This window comes from Lagopus muta, chromosome 2, assembly GCF_023343835.1.
Source record: "Lagopus muta isolate bLagMut1 chromosome 2, bLagMut1 primary, whole genome shotgun sequence".
In the NCBI taxonomy this organism is placed as follows: Eukaryota; Metazoa; Chordata; class Aves; order Galliformes; family Phasianidae; genus Lagopus; species Lagopus muta.
Window position 1 is genome coordinate 6,586,911 of NC_064434.1, and position 17,241 is coordinate 6,604,151.

Genomic DNA, 17,241 nt, shown 5'->3' on the forward strand with positions numbered 1-17,241 from the left:
CCAATGACCAGAAGTACAACTATGTTTTCCGGGCTTTTAGTTTGAAAAAAGTATTGATTGAAAGTGTACAACAGAATGAGGTGTGGCGGCAGCACCACAGCCGGATTGTTTCACAAATAAAAACAGAAAGGGCCTTAAATAATTGGGTGCAGATTTAAAAAACCTCAACAGTGAAAAAGTTCTTTCCCTCCGAACAGAAAGTCACAGGCACAGAAATGGCAACAACCACATGGAGACAATGGGGGGGACATCCTTCTAACCACAGGGCTCTGTGCTAAGAGGTTGCCACCGATGGTGGGCTCCCACGCCGCGGCCGCCGGCTGCTCCCGCGTGCAGCTCTGCCCTTGGCTCGCTCTTTGGAATGGTTACAGATGAACAGTGCCACATGCCCTTGCTAACCAGACCCGCCCCCCAACCCCCCAACCAGGACACGGACAAACAAGGCCTCTGCTAAGGCTAAAAAAAGGACAAGACTTTGGAGTCTTGAGTTCAGCATGTTTAAGAAACGAGAGTCTGGTGAGCGCACAGCACAGTCCCTGTGCGAGGCTTGCTATTCCAGCTTGGCCTTCTTCTTATCGCTGCCGTTCTCCTCTGCTGGTGCTGCCTGTGCTGCCACATCCTCCAGTTTCCTCTTCCCACTGTCAGCAGGTGGGTGTGTATTGCGGGGTTTAAAACTGATAATGATGCAGGTCATGTTATCGCAGCCAGTGCCGTCCCCTGAGGTGTCTGGAGCCAAACACTGATCCAGCAGCTGAGAAAGGATGGGACAGGTTAGCAGACAGCAGACACACAGCACTTTGAATATTCTGAGACATTGGGCCCCCTCTGATAGCAGTGCAGGTAGGGGCTGCCAGCCCAGAATATCACGGGCTGGGCTCAGAAGGTGTTTACAGCCAGACAAGGGACAGAACCAGGCCTCGGCACCCCTGGCTTCCTGAAAGTGGACAGAAACTCCTTTGGCTTGACAGCAACACAGGAGTCAAAGGCATAAATCAAGGCGCCAAAGGAAGTGGCCCCTAATTCAGACACAACTCTGCTCCTGTAACAGCTGGCACTGCAACCTACATCTGCCAGATCCCTTAAGCTCTGAACAAGGCTTGATGGAGCTGGGGTGCAGAATCACTGTGTGCTGACAGGACGGTGGAGAGACGGATGGGGTGAGCTTTGGACCTTACCTCTTCTACAATGGAGGAGAGTGGCCTCAGGACTCCGTTCTCATCCTTTTGGGTGATCTTGGACTGGATGAAATCCACCACTTCCTGGCTGCTCATCACGTTCCTGCAGAATGGGAAGGTCAGAAGGGTTATTAGCTAAGGGAGCGGTCGTACCACACTGCCCCAAGAGAGATCAGGGCAGTGATGGCCAAAGAGGAACAACTGCTCCCTCACTACCTACCAGATTCCATCACAGGCAATGACCATGAAGTCATGGTCATCATTTATTGTCAGCACTTTGATGTCAGGCAAGGCAGAGATCATCTGTTCCTCTGGAGGCAGATTCTTGTTCCGCTTGTAGAAGTGATCACCTGTAGGGGAGAGGAGGATCAATTTAAGCAGCTGCTGGGTACTGGCAACCCTGCCTACCCCTGAGCAATGAGGAACACTACCCAGCCCTAACAGAATTGACACCGCTGCTCCCATTAGCAGAGCAGATTTGACTGTAGGGACATCAGAGAAATCTGCCACACGTTAGGGCATGAGGTGAGCCCATCACACTGTTACTGTACAATAGGAAAGAGGAGTGCTAGCATGGCTCTGCTGTGATAATGTTAGATGCTCGTTTTCCAGAAACTCATGGCTAGATAGGACAGTACAATGCCCGACCTGACAGCCCACACTGCACTGCTGGGTTTGGATCTTCTCAACCCTCAGTAAGCTAAAGCTCACTTGAGAAAAATCAATCCTCAGCTCTGACTAAGGGGCTTATCTGGCATCACACTGCAGGAGTACACTTGTACAGCAAGCACAGAACAGTAGGCAATAGTTTCCTTAGATAAACAGACCCCTAGATTTCACCCTACGTGTGTTTTCATCTCTTTACCCCTGGGTGATCATTTCTGTGGTTTGGGTCTTTCCACACAAGAACTCTTCAATTCAACCCTTACCTGCTGACATTTCTCTCCCTTCTCTGTGCATTTCCTAGTATATTGTCAGTGTCACTGCCTACCCTTCCCCTAATGCCTCCAAGCTTCTCATCTGCTCAGACTGTTGGGCTGCTACCAGACATGCCAGATCTCCTCAGTTATTAATGACTCCCACATTACTTGTAAGAGACCAAAGGATGAGAGGAAACAGCAGTCAGGTGCTGCCTGAAGCGCTGCACGAGGGGAATGGAGCTCATACAATTAAAAGACAAGCCTGGCTCAAGAACAAATGGGCTCAGACTGGTAGGAAGTTAGGTCTGTAGTAAGCAACACACCAAGATACTTCAACAGCATCCTAACAAGCAACAGAAAAGAGAAAATCTTTCCTATTGAAAAGTCAAGTTGGTTTTTTTTTTTTTGAGATAGTTTATTTTGCAGGGTGGTTTCTGACAGCCCAGCTGCAGGCACAAAAGCCCTGAAGGCCTCACACACTGCATCCTGTGCCACAGCCTGGCAGGGGCTGGGCATACTCTCCACTGCCAGTTTCATGGCTGTTTTCTCTAATTAGCCTGAAATCCCACCAGATGAAATACCAAACAGATTCTAAACATCATCAAATTGAAAACTTGTTCCTTAAACTTAGTGGCTGGCAAGTGCTGGAAGCACGGATGTGCTGAGGCCAGGCACACCACTGTCCACCCCCAGTTCTGCTCACCAATTGCCCTGGAGAGGTTGAGGCCACCATTCACTCTCCCATCCATGGTGACCTTGCCGCCGGCATTCTTTATCCTGGCCAGTTCTACCTCATCCTCTGGCTTGTGGTCATACGACATGTCGACAGCTTTGCCACCTTCTGACACCACGCAGCGAGAGTCTCCAGCATTAGCCACAATCAGCTGCTTGCCTCGGATGAGGGCCACGACAGCAGTCGTCCCACTGTCAGAGCCAGGCTGCAAGAAAAACATTTCTGCTCAGGCTTCTTCCTATTGCTCTAGATCAGATGATAAGCAGCACTAACCACCACGGGCTCAGCTCTGCCCCAAACTCATCTCGATCCCTCTTCCCATAAGCACACAGAACAATGGAGAAAATGAAAGAATGAAAAATGGCAGTAGTGTGTTCACTCAGAGGCACGATCAAACCACCCCTCCACTGCATCACAACTGCCCATGATTTTCCAGTGTTCAACACATCCTGCTGTGCCCTCAACTCTAACGCAGCAGTTCCAGCTCCCGCCCAACTCAAGCAGGAGACTCGCAGCAAGCCAGGGTACCTCCCCAAAGAGAGAAAAGTTGGCACCTTGGAAGCTGCAACTCCCTTTCCTTGAGACCCTGGGTCCCTGGCCATCTGCCATGGGCTGAGGAGCCACAGCCTCGGCCTGGCCAAGGGCAATGCTCTGCCCAGGAGCAGCTGTCCTGCTACTGTCACACGTGCCCCTCCCATGCCAGCTCCCACAGCATTTCTAAGCACAGCAAACCCTGCAGTGAAGTCTCAACCTGGTGCCCAGATATATGCTCTACCCCTCCATCTTTTGCCTTGAGTCAGGCTGTCAGTAGCTGTGTTCAGCCTCGGGAAAACAGAAGGAATATTCTTAGCTGAATGGAAAGCCCCCTGCTGAGCCTCACCCCCTCCCCCCACCCCTTGCCACGTGCCCTTGGCTCCACGCTATGCTGCAGAACACAGGAACAAGGTGTGCACCTCCTCTTTCCCCTCCATGCCTGGTAACAACATTTCCTCCTCTTCATCCTCATCCTCCTCTGCTTCTTCAGTGTCATCTTCGTCATCTTCATTCTCTGCCTCTTCGCTACTGTAACCATCCTCATCTTCACTGCATTCCTACAAGAAACAAGAGATACCACCAGGAGTCACGCAGGACACCCTCAGTGCCCTCCCCAGACAGCTGGTCTCTCCACCCCAGGGACAGAGGATCGCTTTGCCCCAGAAGAGTGAAATGACCTGGTCGGCGTTCCCCAAACCTGATGTCTACGAACAGAGCAGCTAGTTTCAACTACCACAGTGAATGGAGGGATGGTGCATGCAGCAAGACCGATGAGTATCCACTATGGCTGCTGTGCAGGTGAGGGTATGGTGCCCTCACAATTATCTACACAATCCCCAATGAGATGGCCTCGTAGTATCAGCCTGCAAAACCTACTCCTAGGGCACACCTAGGGTGAGCCTCGTCGCTCAAGTACCACAGCAAGCAATGCATTCTGCCCAGCCAGAAGGCCACTCTGTCCCAGTGCTGTTTCCTACCTCACTGTCTTCCTCCTCTTCCTCAACCTCATCTGACTCATCCTCACTGTCCTCAAAAAATTTGGATTTGGTTGTGCGCTGGGGCTTTCCCGTGGAGGAGCAGGAGGGCCCGGCCTCCCCAGTAGAAGAGGTGACGGCCTCGTCACCTTTGCCTAGTTCAGGCTTCTGCAGAGCAGGGCTGTTGCCTCCAGTGCTGGCTTTGTCTGAGGTGGAGGAAATACCCGTGATTTCTTCATCTGGCTTCCCATTCTTCCTCTCCTTGTGGTCGATAAGGTCCCCTGGCTCAGCCTCTCCGTTCATATTTGACTCCCCATCGTGCTGCTTGCCTGTCCCCTCCGCAGCATTCTCCCCAGCCAGAGCTAAGGACTTGTGTTTGAGGTTCTTGGTGCAGTTTTGTCCGTAACGTGTGAGAAGTTCCTCAATGGTCATTGTGGCTTCTTCGTGCAGAAGAGCAGCTTCCTCATTATCCACTAGAAACGGAAAGGGGGAGGGGGTGAGGACAAAGAGGGTCAAAAAGCAGGACACATCACCATAGCAGCAGCTGTGCAACACACTGTGCTCAGCAGCGAGGTGCCGCGACTGGAGGTTGCTATTTGCAGACGTGTTTCAGCAATGCTCAGCATGCTTGCTGCTCACCAGCAGGCACAGATGAATGCAGCCAGGCCTGCACCGTCCCACTGCTCCCAGGCACTGCTGATGAACAATATGCAGATGGCAGGGGAAGGGCTCCTGCCCACGGCTCAGGCAAGCAGTCTGCAAGTTATCGCGGCGCCTCAGGCTGCTGATGCTATCTGGCTGGCTGGCTTGTAGGCAGCACAGAAGTGTTTAAATTACATGTAAAGGTTGGGGGGTAAAGAGCCTCGTATTACACCAGAGTGAGCTCAAATGAAGCTGTGGGGGAAAGCAGACAGACCGCTTTCATGTGCAGATTTGCTCATTAACACTGCGACGACTGGGAACAAGTTTTTGTTACAGCAGTTGCTCCACAGGGCTTATGCACAGAGATCCCAAGCATTTGGGATCTAGACGTTTAAAATCAGATCATAAAGTAGCTTTAGGTATGAAGGATGCTAGACAGAAAATAGGATGGCTTTTCCCGAACTGGGAGCAGAAAACTCCACTGGTATCAGATAACCTTCATCATTTCCCTGCTGACAACCCCTTGGTTATCCTTCTCTTTGCTACTTAAAGTCAAAATGAAAAGAAAGCCATATCCCAAATGCTTCTGAAAAATACAGGATAAAAAAGAAAAAAACCAAACCCAATAACAACAAAACCCTTTGTTGGCTGGAGAATGAAGGCTAACAAACTCAGCAATGACAGATCAACACACTGTTCAGGGTGACAGCATCCCTTTACATGTGCTTGAAGGCTAGACACAAGCTGTTCAGCCAAGAGCAGCGCAGGATTCTACCCTAGGATTCATCTTCTAAGCTGGCTTCATGATCTGGCAACTACTTGCTCACAGAAAAGCACACTCACTTCTTGGCAAGAAAGAATTGCTGAAAAGAGACAAGAATCTCATTCAGTCCTGCCTACAGGTTGTCTGACAGCGGCCTGGCAGAGATAAGCACCACACATTTCACTTTTACAGCTTAGCCCACTTCCCAGCTCAATGATTTCTGCCACATCCTAGAAGTCTGCACATGGAGGATATCCTATGGAAAACTGCTACAGGTTGGTTTGCTGTCCAGACGATTAAGCTACCAGATGAATCAGCATTCTCCTAGAATCAGCTCAAAGCAACGGAGAGAGGTGGCAGCTTCACCTGAAACTGAACTGGGTGATTTGGATGAGCAAACCTTCTGCTAATGGAGACCTGGTCCAGCTGCTTTCAGTGCCTGGCCTGGAGCTGCAGTCTTATCTTGTCAGTAGCATGACTTACCATCATCTTCATCAGCAACTTTCTCTTTCTCATCTTCATCATCTTGGGGTCGCCCAGCCATCTGAGAGAGCTCTTTAATCACCTCCTCAGTGGTGAGCTTGGCATCTATGGCTAAGAAAGCATCTTCCAGGGCCTAAATATGAACACAGACATAATCAGGACACACAGTTTCATCATCCCTATAGGATACCTGCTGCGATCAAACCTCTTCCAGAACACACCACACAGAAGTGGAGGTTGAACTGCTCAAGGCAGGCAGTATCTCTGGGTCCATCTGGTCCAAACCAGATCCCAGTACCAACCCTGGGGATACCCAATGCCAGATCAGCACCACCAGAGAGAATGACAATAGAGAAAGGTAGGGCAGACAGATCCTGGAAGGAGGGGGCACTGCATAAGCCCTAGGTTACAAACAAGGGCTTTCTGCTGCACTGGTATTCAAGCCTGTTCCAGGGCAGTGCTTCACTCATACCTTTTGCAATTTGCCTTCCTTATAGGCCTTCTGATCCTTGATGATCTCGGGAAGATACTTGGCACAGTACAGGGCAACTTCTTCTCCTGAAAGACAGCAGAAACCACTTAAAGATGCTGGTCCTCCCAGAAGCACAACGTACACTTAAGCAACCCAATTCCCAAGGCAGATCTTGGGGTGCAATCAGAACCAACCCAGACGTGGAGAAAGAAATCACACAGAGCAGACTGCTGTGCTTCTCAGGTATGCTTCAATTTGCTGACCACCCCTGGGGGACCTCAATAAGTTCTCACCTCTCAGAGCTGGGCAACACTGGAAGCTGCCAGGAAGGGAACACGGGCCTATTCTGACCACTGTTCCACGTGGACCCATTCTGTGCAGAGGGAAGTTGTGCAGAGGGAACATAGTGAGAAGTAAAAAGGGGGTGAGATTGGAAGAAAAAAGAAACAGCAGACAAGGGACTTTTTGAATGTGCTTGCTGAAAAGGGATTAAGTGGCCATTGACAAAGAACAGAAACCCTGCAAAACAGCTGCTGTTAAAATAGCACTGAAAAGTTCAATGCTGTGGTGCTACACAACAAAGAGACTGAGCTCTATTCTGATCATACTCTCAAAAATGTGGTGGAAGGAAGAGGGGAGAAAATGCTGGAAGGTCACTGAAGAATAAACAGTGCAAGAAATGACCCCAGTGCTTTTAATGAGAACTTGGAAGGAAAACCAAGACAACCTGACAATAACAGACCTGGCAGGGAAATAAAAGATTGGCTGGGGCTCACAGGGTCTCACATGGAAAGGACAGGCAATTAATGTCCATTAAGCTAGGCTTTTGGAAAGCAGAACTTGTGGATCCAACTCAACATCTGCTCATGAAGATTCTGTGACTTTTGTTGAGAAAACTAAGCATGATTTAGTTTAGTCCAGTGGGCACGGTGGTGGTAGGTGGATGATTGGAGCAGATTTCTTAGGGTCTCTTCCAACCTTAATGATTCCATGAGTCAATTTAGGGATGTGGTTTAGTGGTCACGGTGGGGATGGGCTGATGGTTGGACCTGGAGCTCTTTTCCAACCTGAACGATTCGATGATTTCATAGAATGGCCTGGGTTGAAAAGGACCTCAATGATCAAAATTTCAACCCTCCTGCAACAGGCAGGGTCCGTCACTCACCAGACCAGGCTGCCCAGAGCAATTTAGGTAAGGCATAAAGCAATTTGCTTAAAAAGTTCACCTTTCACGATGCCACACGACCAAATAGGTTAAAGAACTGGTCATGAGACAAACTGAGCAAAGAATCACACCTGGACACGTTTACACGTGATGATGGAGGACTGTTACAGATGGTACAGCCACATTTCTATCTACGAGCCAACACAATTTCTACTGGCCATCCATGGAGGTAGCAGTGAATAACGGCAGTGACACCAGCAGCTGAACAGCCAGGCCCAAAGACAGTTGTGAGAATGCAGAGCTCATGCTCAGAACTTGGCTGGTGCTTTGGCTTAGACGTGGACATTACACTTCAGTGTTCCCATTACACTTCTGACCAGTAAGCAGAGTGCTGCACTGTGCATCCCTCAGCAGAATGAGAAGAAAACCCAAGAAAACTGCAGGAGCAGCTTGTCAAAAGCCAGAAACAGCAGCATGGGGCCGCTGACATGATTGCCAGACATCAATACAGCCTCCTCCAGTTTATCTTCCAACTCAATCTGCACGACAGCCCTGACATCTGACTTATCTACTTTCTAATCTTGTTTGGATACTCCGGTGAAGCTCCATTCCTGCCAGGCTGGAAGCAGCTGACAGATCTAATAATACCAGTGTGGACATCTGATCCTCTGCCAGATGGAGATGTTTGAACAGTGCAATCTTTACACCAAAGCTAGGGACGAGGAATTTTCTTCAAAGTAACAGGTAGTTTGATCTGAGAAGTCACAGCAGCTTTACTGTCACAGGCCCAAGGCTTCCATTCTGCCTCTGTAAGCAGATAAGGCATGGGCTGGTGCTCAGCCTGTAGGAAAAAGATGTTCACTTACAGTGTTTTAACCAAAATGCCCAGAAGAACAAGATTCTTCTTTGGGGTCTTCCACCTGTGGGCGATGATTTAACAAAACAAGTCCTTCAGTCCAAAAGCTGTGCGTCCCCTCAGTGCACAGGAGGCAGCCAGCAGCCCAGCACACAGATCCAGTTGCTTGCACAGCAGTCCCAGGGAGGTCTAATGGTTTTTATAAGCTGAATCAGTACCTCAAAGCACAGCGCTGCCAACGTGGCCACAGAAACTGAGCTAGGCTCAAAGAACTCAACTCTTAGATCCAGACACATGTACTTAAATACTGTCTCAGCATTTCTGGACCTGTCAACAGCAAGAAACTCATCAGATTTTTCTCATCAAAAAAGCCTTTGTGGGAGTGCAATCTAGAAGCCAGATCCTGACCGGAGCACTGAGTGGGTATTAAGTGTCACAAAAGCTGTGCCAAGGGAACTTTCCACAGTCTGCTGAGTGCAGAAGTGCAGTCAGCATCACCCTGCTGGCTGCTGATGGCTCCTTTCAGTTCATTGGGTGTCACACTCCTGGTTTTGGTTACATGTCAAAAATCAGCCCACTCACCACATTTCATCAACATCTCATCCTCACTAAATATCAAGCACTTTCCCTCCAAATACTGAGGCCCATGGAGGGGTGAGGGCAGCAAGAGCAAAGCAGAAGAGCCAGGTGAGAAAGCTGATGCAGAAACCTCTGTCCTGCTGGGTGCTCTTCATCACACAGGATATTGTGTGCAGTGCCTTCATCTAGAAGCATCCTCAAAAGCTTTCAGGGGTTGAACACGTGGAGAACAGAATTATTCATATACAAGCCAACGCTGTATCTAGGATCACATCTTCCACATCTGCATTATGAATCCCTCAGCACAACTCTCCAAGTCTCCATTAATCATTGTATTGCTGTTTTCTAACTGAGAAGCATCCAGCCAAGTCTCACTCAGATGAAATATGGAGCAAACCCCATTTATCCTGGCAGTCAGGTACCCAGGAGCCAACAAGAATCGTGCTGCACTTATTGCTCCATCTCCAGGAGCACAGGCCTGAACAGGACGTGTGAAGACAGGAGCAGGCAGTGGCCTCAAGGCAGGAACATGGAAGCCCAGGCAAGGCAAAGGCCTCTGGAGATCAAGGTTCCCAGATGAAATCATTGTCAGCACACGGACGTGCACAAACCCATCCCCTCTCGCCTTTGTAAGGCTGAGAGTAGATCTGACTGTAAGATCCCATCTTTATTTAGACACATTCAATTTGAATTTGTGATAAAGAAAGCTCAGAATCAAGTCACAAATCAGCTGGCTGCCAACAAGCACCATGGAACCCCTGGGGAGCAGCGGGCCTGGTGCTGATGGATTAATGGCTGATTAATGGCTGGACTCAGTGTCTTAGAGGTCCTTTCCAACGCTGGTGATCCTACCACTGCTGGCATCCCAAAGAGAGGAGCTGCATGAAATCATTCATTGGGAAAGCATAAACTGTGAAGTAAAATGGAAAGCTACATATGAGAAAACATCGTGAGGAACGCAGTAATAAAACTTCTCCCATGTGAAGCTGGGAGATTAATAGAGACTTAAGGCTTAACTAGCTTAAAGCTACCAGGAATCTGAGTGAGGTATAAAAGAAAAGCTAAATTAATTCTTTCCACTGACAGCTGATAAACGTTGGAGAGATTATTGCCTTAAAAACTCCTTTAAATGAAATGAACCTGAGGAACTGCTTTGAACTGAAGAAGTAATGCATCAGTGAAATCATACAAAAGTAGAAGTGGACAAACGTTGGTCTTCCACGTCAGGTTCAGTTTCTGTGTCTGTGCTGATAAGGTTTGCCAAGGAAAAGCTGGAGAAATCCAACCCCAGAAATGTAAAATGCAAAGTAAAAGTCTGTGCCATCCCAATTGATGGCTTTCCCCAGTGTCTCTCACAATTTTTTCTATTGCATTAAAAAAAGTAAAACAAAAAATTCCACAAACAGAAGGAACAGAAACACGCATTGCTTCCTATCCTACACAGATGTGAACTTCATCAGAAGTCCTTTTGACAACCAGCACGTGAAATAAATGCTAACAAGATCACGTTGATCTCAAAGAAAAACACACTGGCTCGATGTCATTTGTTCCTAACCAGTTTTTGCCAACTGTTACTTTATCTTCTTGTTAGATGCTTACAAATGGTTTCTGAATTTATGTAAGAAAAACCATTAAGCTTTATAGTTGCTAAGCCCTCGACTTCTTTGCCCTTCTCTGCCTTTCAGAACCAATCCATCACTCAGGTGCTCTCAAAGATAATCCTGGGGACACCAGCAGGTGCCCTGCCCACTTCTCTGCATGCTCTGGAATCAAGTTCAAGAGGAAAAGAGTTTCAAAACATTCAGTCTAAACACTTCAGACCGATCCCATCTCTTCTGATCCCATCTCAGAATTGGGGGTAACTGACGGATGTATCAGTTACTGACTGGGACCAACCTTTGTAAGAAGAACTGCCACTACAGGTAAGCCTTAAACTCTTATTTACAAACTGTCACATTTAGATGACTTGATTCTAAAGGCAATCACGCATGAAAGTGAGATGCCATGTAGGGAGCAGGCAGCCTCCTCCTCCATTTGCTCCACTATCAAAGACATGAAAGGCCCATATATGATACAAAAAACATCCATTAAAGAGCTTCAGAACATAAAGGAAACTGGGCTTGCAGAAGTATGGACCAGCACATCTGGTACCTGAGCCCTGCAAACACATGACATTGGCAGATGAAATTCCTCACTGACAGACATTAAGAATAATTGGTGGACAGATCCTCCTGGGAACTGTGCTGAGGCAGGCAGAGAACTCAGAGGTGACTGGGGAAAGCCAAGATGGTTTCAATAAGGGCAAACAGTCCCTGAGAAATGTTGTTGCCTTCTATGGCAGGGTTACAGCAGCAGAAGATAAGGGAAGAGCAACTGATGTTATCTACCTGGACTTACCCAAAGTGCACAGCAGGCTGAGAGAGCTGGGGTTGCTCAGTCTGCAGAAGAGAAGGCTCTGGGGAGCCCTTTGTGCTTTGCTGTACCCAAAGGCCTAGAGGAAAGCTGGGGAAGGATTCTTTGTCAGGAATATAGCGACAGAACAAGGGGTAAAAGCTTTAAACTCAAAGGAGAGATTTAGATTAGATATTAGGAAGAAATTCTTCACTACGAAGGTGATGAGGGGTGGTACAGGGTGCCCAAAGAAGCTGTGGGTGCTCCATCTCTGCAGAGCCCAAAGCCAGGCTGGATGGGCAGCCTGGGCTGCTGGGAGGTGTCCCAGCTCATGGCAGAGGTTGCAGTGAGGTGATCTTCACTGTCCCTTCCAAATCAAAGCACTTTGTGAACTACATATACACACTGCATGGACACAAAGCCACCTATTATCACTCAAGACAGATCTGGTAGGAAAGGAGCTGAGATCAAAGCAGACACCACTTATGTCACAATAAATTGATGGCACATCTGTATCTTCAAAGCTGTAGGCAATGCTTATCTGGCCACCTGAAAGCACGCTGCAGAGCTAGAATCCAAAACCAACAATCATAATCAGAGCTGTGGAACAATACAGTGACTGGAATGTGTGGTTATGCCCAAAACAAGCAGCGTAACGACTGCTATGGCCCAGGCATTTCATCACCTGGGCTAAAAACAACTGGAATAATTCATGGTTTGGACTTTTAGCATAAGCCAGTTAGCACCCAAGTGACAGTTCAGGAGCAAGAGGGACCTGGACTAACAGCCAGATTGGATGCAGCCACACTATTCTAAGTCAGGTTCATAGCATCAGTGGGTCCACAATGCAACAGTGGGCTTTAAGGGCCAGAAAATGGGGGCTGCTTTTTAATTTAACAGCACGGATTTAGGACTCTTCCTACTAAAAGAAAGAACAGAGTCCAAAATTAAGACAGTGGAAATTGATAATGGTGATTATTTACCAATTTCTTGCAATTGAAGTGTACAATATGGCAGTGAAATTATTGGGTAGCAGAGCTAGATCAAATTACTTGTTCAAACACACAAAAAAATTTACTTATATACAACACATCCTATGCAAATAACCACCAAACATATAAAGCTGCAATCTCTGTGATTATCCTAACACCCCACAAGAAAATAAACAGGCATTCTTAAATGAGATTCAGAAGATGGAACGTAAATCTCCTCGCAGTTCTGTGTCAACCCATGACCTTCCTTCTAGAAACCCCAAGAGACTCTCAGAGCCTTAGTCAATCTATGTAACAAAGTGCTTTCCAAGAAGGAGCAGGATTTCTACAGCTAGGCAGACACTGGCTCCAGCTGCCACGCCAGAAGCCACTTTTACCAAGCAGCCACAGCAAAGAACTCCGGGGGGAGCAGGGGTGCAGTTACCTCCGTGTCCATCATAGACTGAGAACATGGCTGTTTCACTGTCCAGCTCTGGTATGCAGTTGTGTGCATCCTGAAAGAGAGAGCAGAAGGCTGGGATGAGATGCATTGCAAAAAGCACTGTATGAAAAGGAGCAGAGGCCGTGAGCGCTGATGCAAGCAGTCTCAAAGCTGGAGGAAGAGCAAGAACATATTCCCAAGAGCTTACCTGGTGAGAACTCATCTCACAGAAGGAACATGGATCTTCAGCACTGTGGTGTCTCTGTGCTAGAGCAGCTCAGCCTCTTTACAATTAAATCATGCTATATTGTTTTCATTCCTCAATATGGCTCTAGATATTGCCACGCTCAAGTCTGAATCCATTCCTTCTTTTTGAGGTACCTATAAGGGCTGTGTTACTATAGCAGCCCTCTTCCCCTGCTCTTGCCAAACAAGTTCTGTGCAAAGTGAAAAGCTACTCTGATACATGGGTGAACACAGAGGGTTACATATGGAACCTCCCAAGCTTATGCCTTCCATACAACCACGGGCTTTGCCTTAGCTTGTCCTGTGAACACAACCACAGATGACAGCAGCTGTCTATCCCAGCAGACCAAGGAAAGGCAGCCTTGCTACACACAGCATTACTGCACCCACTGAGAACAAAGAGCTGGGCTGGAAAAGCTCCTCTTGGCACAGAGGCTCCTTCCTGCTTCCATCACACGGGACGCTCCTGACAGCAAAGCAAGGAGCCGGGCATCTGCCAAGCATCTTTACAGCAGCAAAGCAAAGGAGATGCAACTAGCAGGGCCCAAACCAAAGTACAGAACCAGGTACCACTTCCCAAGATAAGACAGATCCTTGTTCTGCCAGCTGCCCAGAAACCCTGGCACACTCCACAAACAGGAGGGAAAGTTTGTCCCAGGGGCTTTGGGGTACGAGTGTCAGACTCCTACCAGCCTGTACATGCTCCCAGACTACAAAGACAACCCACACTCGAGGTGAATACACAGAGAAGCCTCTATCTCCACGTGGTCACAGGAGCAGCAGACCTGGAAGAAGACACCTCCCAGACCTTACACCAGTGTGACCTCTTTCAACCTGTGAGCAAACCAAACTTCTGCTAGCAAACACGCATGGGGCTGTTGAAACAATGTGATCTCGCCTCCTTGCTGTGGTTGAAGCTCTTAATCTTGAATCTCACTATGCTACAGATGCCCCAAAAGAAAAGCACTTGTTCCAAGTCAGCTGGCTCCAGGTTTGGTTGCATTCACACTGCCAGCCATCCCCAAACAGTTCTAGACCTATACTCAGCCACGCTGGATTGCTGCACAGCTGAGGAGCTCTCCTGCTCTTATCCTCACTTCTCATAGCATTTACAGAAGCCTGAGAGATAACAAAACCACACTAAACTAACTGGGATAAGTCCCTGGTGACTAAGCAGCAGCTTAATTAGAGCAAGAAACGCAAATGGGAGGAAACCCAACGCTGGCAGCAAAATGATCTTCTACTCCATTTGTACGACTGCAACACGTCCCGATCCCAAACCAGGGCAGCGCTGTCGAGGAAGCAGACAAACAGGTAAAGGACCTCATGCTCCACAATGAGCAATGGAGCTCACAAAGCCCTGCTGCCAGCAATCCCTTCCCTATCAGCCTTCAGCCCAAAACATTTCCTCATGTATAAAACCACCTCCTTGGAGTAAAAATGGATTCTTACAGTATGTATCTTTAGAACTCCTTATACCTGTCTCATTTGGAGGCTCCTAAAACGTGACCCACAGGCAACAGACAGAACTTTAGCAGGATCTGTTACCAACCAAAAATGCCCATATCCTTCTACCACTTCCATACATGCTGCTAAGCTTCACCAACAAAACCCATACCTAAAAACTTTAGTATTAACCAAAGGAATACACTTTTGCTCCGAGCTTTTCCCAAGCTTAATGGAAAAGTGGGAGTACACTTAAATGTGAAAAAAGGGGTAAAGACCCATCCACCAAAAACCCCACCAAACACACAGGAGAAACCTGCAGCAGGTTCAGTTTGTAACACAGCACTCCCACCATCTCATTCCCTGTGATAACGCAGCTGAACCACGTCCACGCCAATGCCCTCAGCACTGCTTTTCTCAGTGGGGAGATATGCCAAAGATGTTGGTTAGGGCAAAAAACACAGCTGCAAGCTCTGGCCCTCATCCAATTTCCAGAAAGGTCAACAGCAGTGAGAACAGGCTTCAAAATAGCAAAATTGAGCCAGCTTCCCACCTGTGGGAGGACTACGGTAACCCACCAGCAGTGCAACAGGCTCTCTGCTCCCCCTCATCTGAGCCCACATCCTTAAGATGTTTCCAGCCTCTGTGCACCAGAACACTGCCTACATTCAGCCTTTTGCCACAAGCTGATGGCTGCATGTCACCCCAGTGCTCCAGCTGTGTCTCTGTCTCCACATATAAAGGCCAACACAATGGAGACGCCACTGCTCACAGCCAACTGAGCACAAAAACACCAAGTTCACCTTAGGAGCACGGGCACCAATTCTCCTTTCTTCCTCTTCTACTCTAGAAACCATGCCCTGCACCTTCATAAAGCTCTGGTACATGCAGAAAGAAGGAAAAACTCAGTCACTGCTTTGTCACCAGTGAAACCACTAAAGCACTTCAGAAGTGGTGAAGCATCCCATTGTGGAATCATACTGGCAGAACCCAAATGCTGTGAATAGGCCATCCAGACCAAGCCAGAGGGCTGCAAACAAGAAGGTGCTTTTCCACATTCAGAGGAGATGCACCCTTAAGGCTACAGGGCCCAGTGTTGCTCCTTCCTGAGCTCCCCTTGTTTACTAGCTACCTATAAGAGAAAATTAACCACGACATGAATGCTATTCATAGACTCGCAAAATAGCTTGGGTTGGAAGGGGCCTCAAACACCACCTAGCTCTAAACTGCTCCTGCAGGCTGGGCTGCCAGCCACTCCATCAGGGCTGCTGGTGGCCCTGAGCACCTCCAGAAACGGGGCACCCTCAGCTCTGGGGCAGCACCGCCATCGCTGCCCTCTGAGGGAAAATTTTCCACCACACCTCACGCAAATCTCTATCAGTTTAAAACCCTTCCCCCTGCCTTATCGCTTTACACCTGCGTGAGCAGTCGCTATCCGTCCTCATCCCCAGGTTCCCATCGGGCGGAGTTCTCCCAGCACGGCGCAAGGCCGGGGGTGGCACAGGGGGGAGGGAGAGAAGGGAGGGCAGGGAGGGAAAGGAGGAGCAGCGCTCGCTCCCGCCAGGCCCAGACCCTTGGCCAGGCCCCGCTCACCTCCATGGAGACGCGCCAGCCCTGCATAGCGCTGAAACCGAAGTGCAGCGGGCGCGGCCCGAGCCCGGCCCCATCCCCGGAGCTCTTCACCGTGTTGGGCTGCGAGAGGTACGCGCCCATGGCGGAGGCCGCCGCGATGCCAGCCCTCGGCGCGGCGGCCGTGCGCGGAGGGGAGGTGGCGGCGAACGCTGAGGCGGCCGAAGCGGAGCGGGCGGCACCTGAAGAGCGCGGACGGCCCGGAGCGGGCGGCGAGGCGGCGAGGGCGGCGGAACCACCCACCAACGAGCCGCCGAGCGGAAGTAGCGCGGCCGGAAGCGCGGGCTAGAGAGTCGCCACGGGGGTGGGGGGAGGGGACACTCAACCCGCTCGGCCAAGAAGAGGGACCGGAAGTGCGAACCATAGAGACGGGCGGCTCCTAGAGCGGCACGGCTAGGTAAGCGCTCCGCTCGGCTGCCTCAGCCCTCCCGGAGGTCGCTCAGCGTTTGGCAGTAGCGATCAGGAGCAGCTCTGGGGCTGCCCCCATAACGCTGTTCGGCTGCAGCAGCCCCTCTGAGGCGCTGCCTCATTTGTACGCGCGCGGGGAAGGAAGAACTTGGAACTCAGAACCGATGGCACTGTAGTGTTTATGGGGAGCGCCTGGGCTTGGTGCAGGGGGCGAAGCATCACATGGAGCGCCTGGAACCTACTCGAGAACACTCTCGGCAGAAAAACAAACCAATACAACGCAATACGCCCTCAGCATGGGGCTACTATCCGCCCTATATACCGCCGGCCCCCGCCGCCGACCAATCAGCGGATGCCGGCAGCCCGCTCCGCTGCTCCCATTGGTGGCTGAGATCCCCACTCCCGCCCCATC

The 17,241-nt window shown here is 49.5% G+C and overlaps 1 protein-coding gene across 1 annotated transcript; it reads right to left on the reverse strand.

Moving 5' to 3' along the window:
- Positions 1-20: 20 nt before the first annotated feature.
- PPM1G (protein phosphatase, Mg2+/Mn2+ dependent 1G) lies at positions 21-16,680 on the reverse strand. The gene is made up of 10 exons (XM_048935818.1): positions 16,386-16,680; positions 13,104-13,173; positions 6,697-6,782; positions 6,225-6,357; positions 4,340-4,809; positions 3,782-3,919; positions 2,799-3,033; positions 1,396-1,525; positions 1,176-1,278; positions 21-751 (listed from the first exon to the last, which is right to left on the reverse strand). Exons 1-10 carry the CDS (start codon positions 16,503-16,505, stop codon positions 551-553), a joined length of 1,686 nt encoding a protein of 561 aa, XP_048791775.1. The 5' UTR covers positions 16,506-16,680; the 3' UTR covers positions 21-550.
- Between the last annotated feature and the right edge of the window lie 561 nt (positions 16,681-17,241).

Coding starts and splice junctions, on each gene's coding strand:
- PPM1G (XM_048935818.1), bottom strand. CDS start 16,505: ATGGGCGCGTACCTCTCGCAGCCCAACACGGTGAAGAGCTCCGGGGAT. Junction 1,526..2,798: donor CAACCTCTCCAGGGCAATTG/GTGAGCAGAACT, acceptor TCTCCCCTACAG/GTGATCACTTCTACAAGCGG. Junction 1,279..1,395: donor ATTGCCTGTGATGGAATCTG/GTAGGTAGTGAG, acceptor CCCATTCTGCAG/GAACGTGATGAGCAGCCAGG.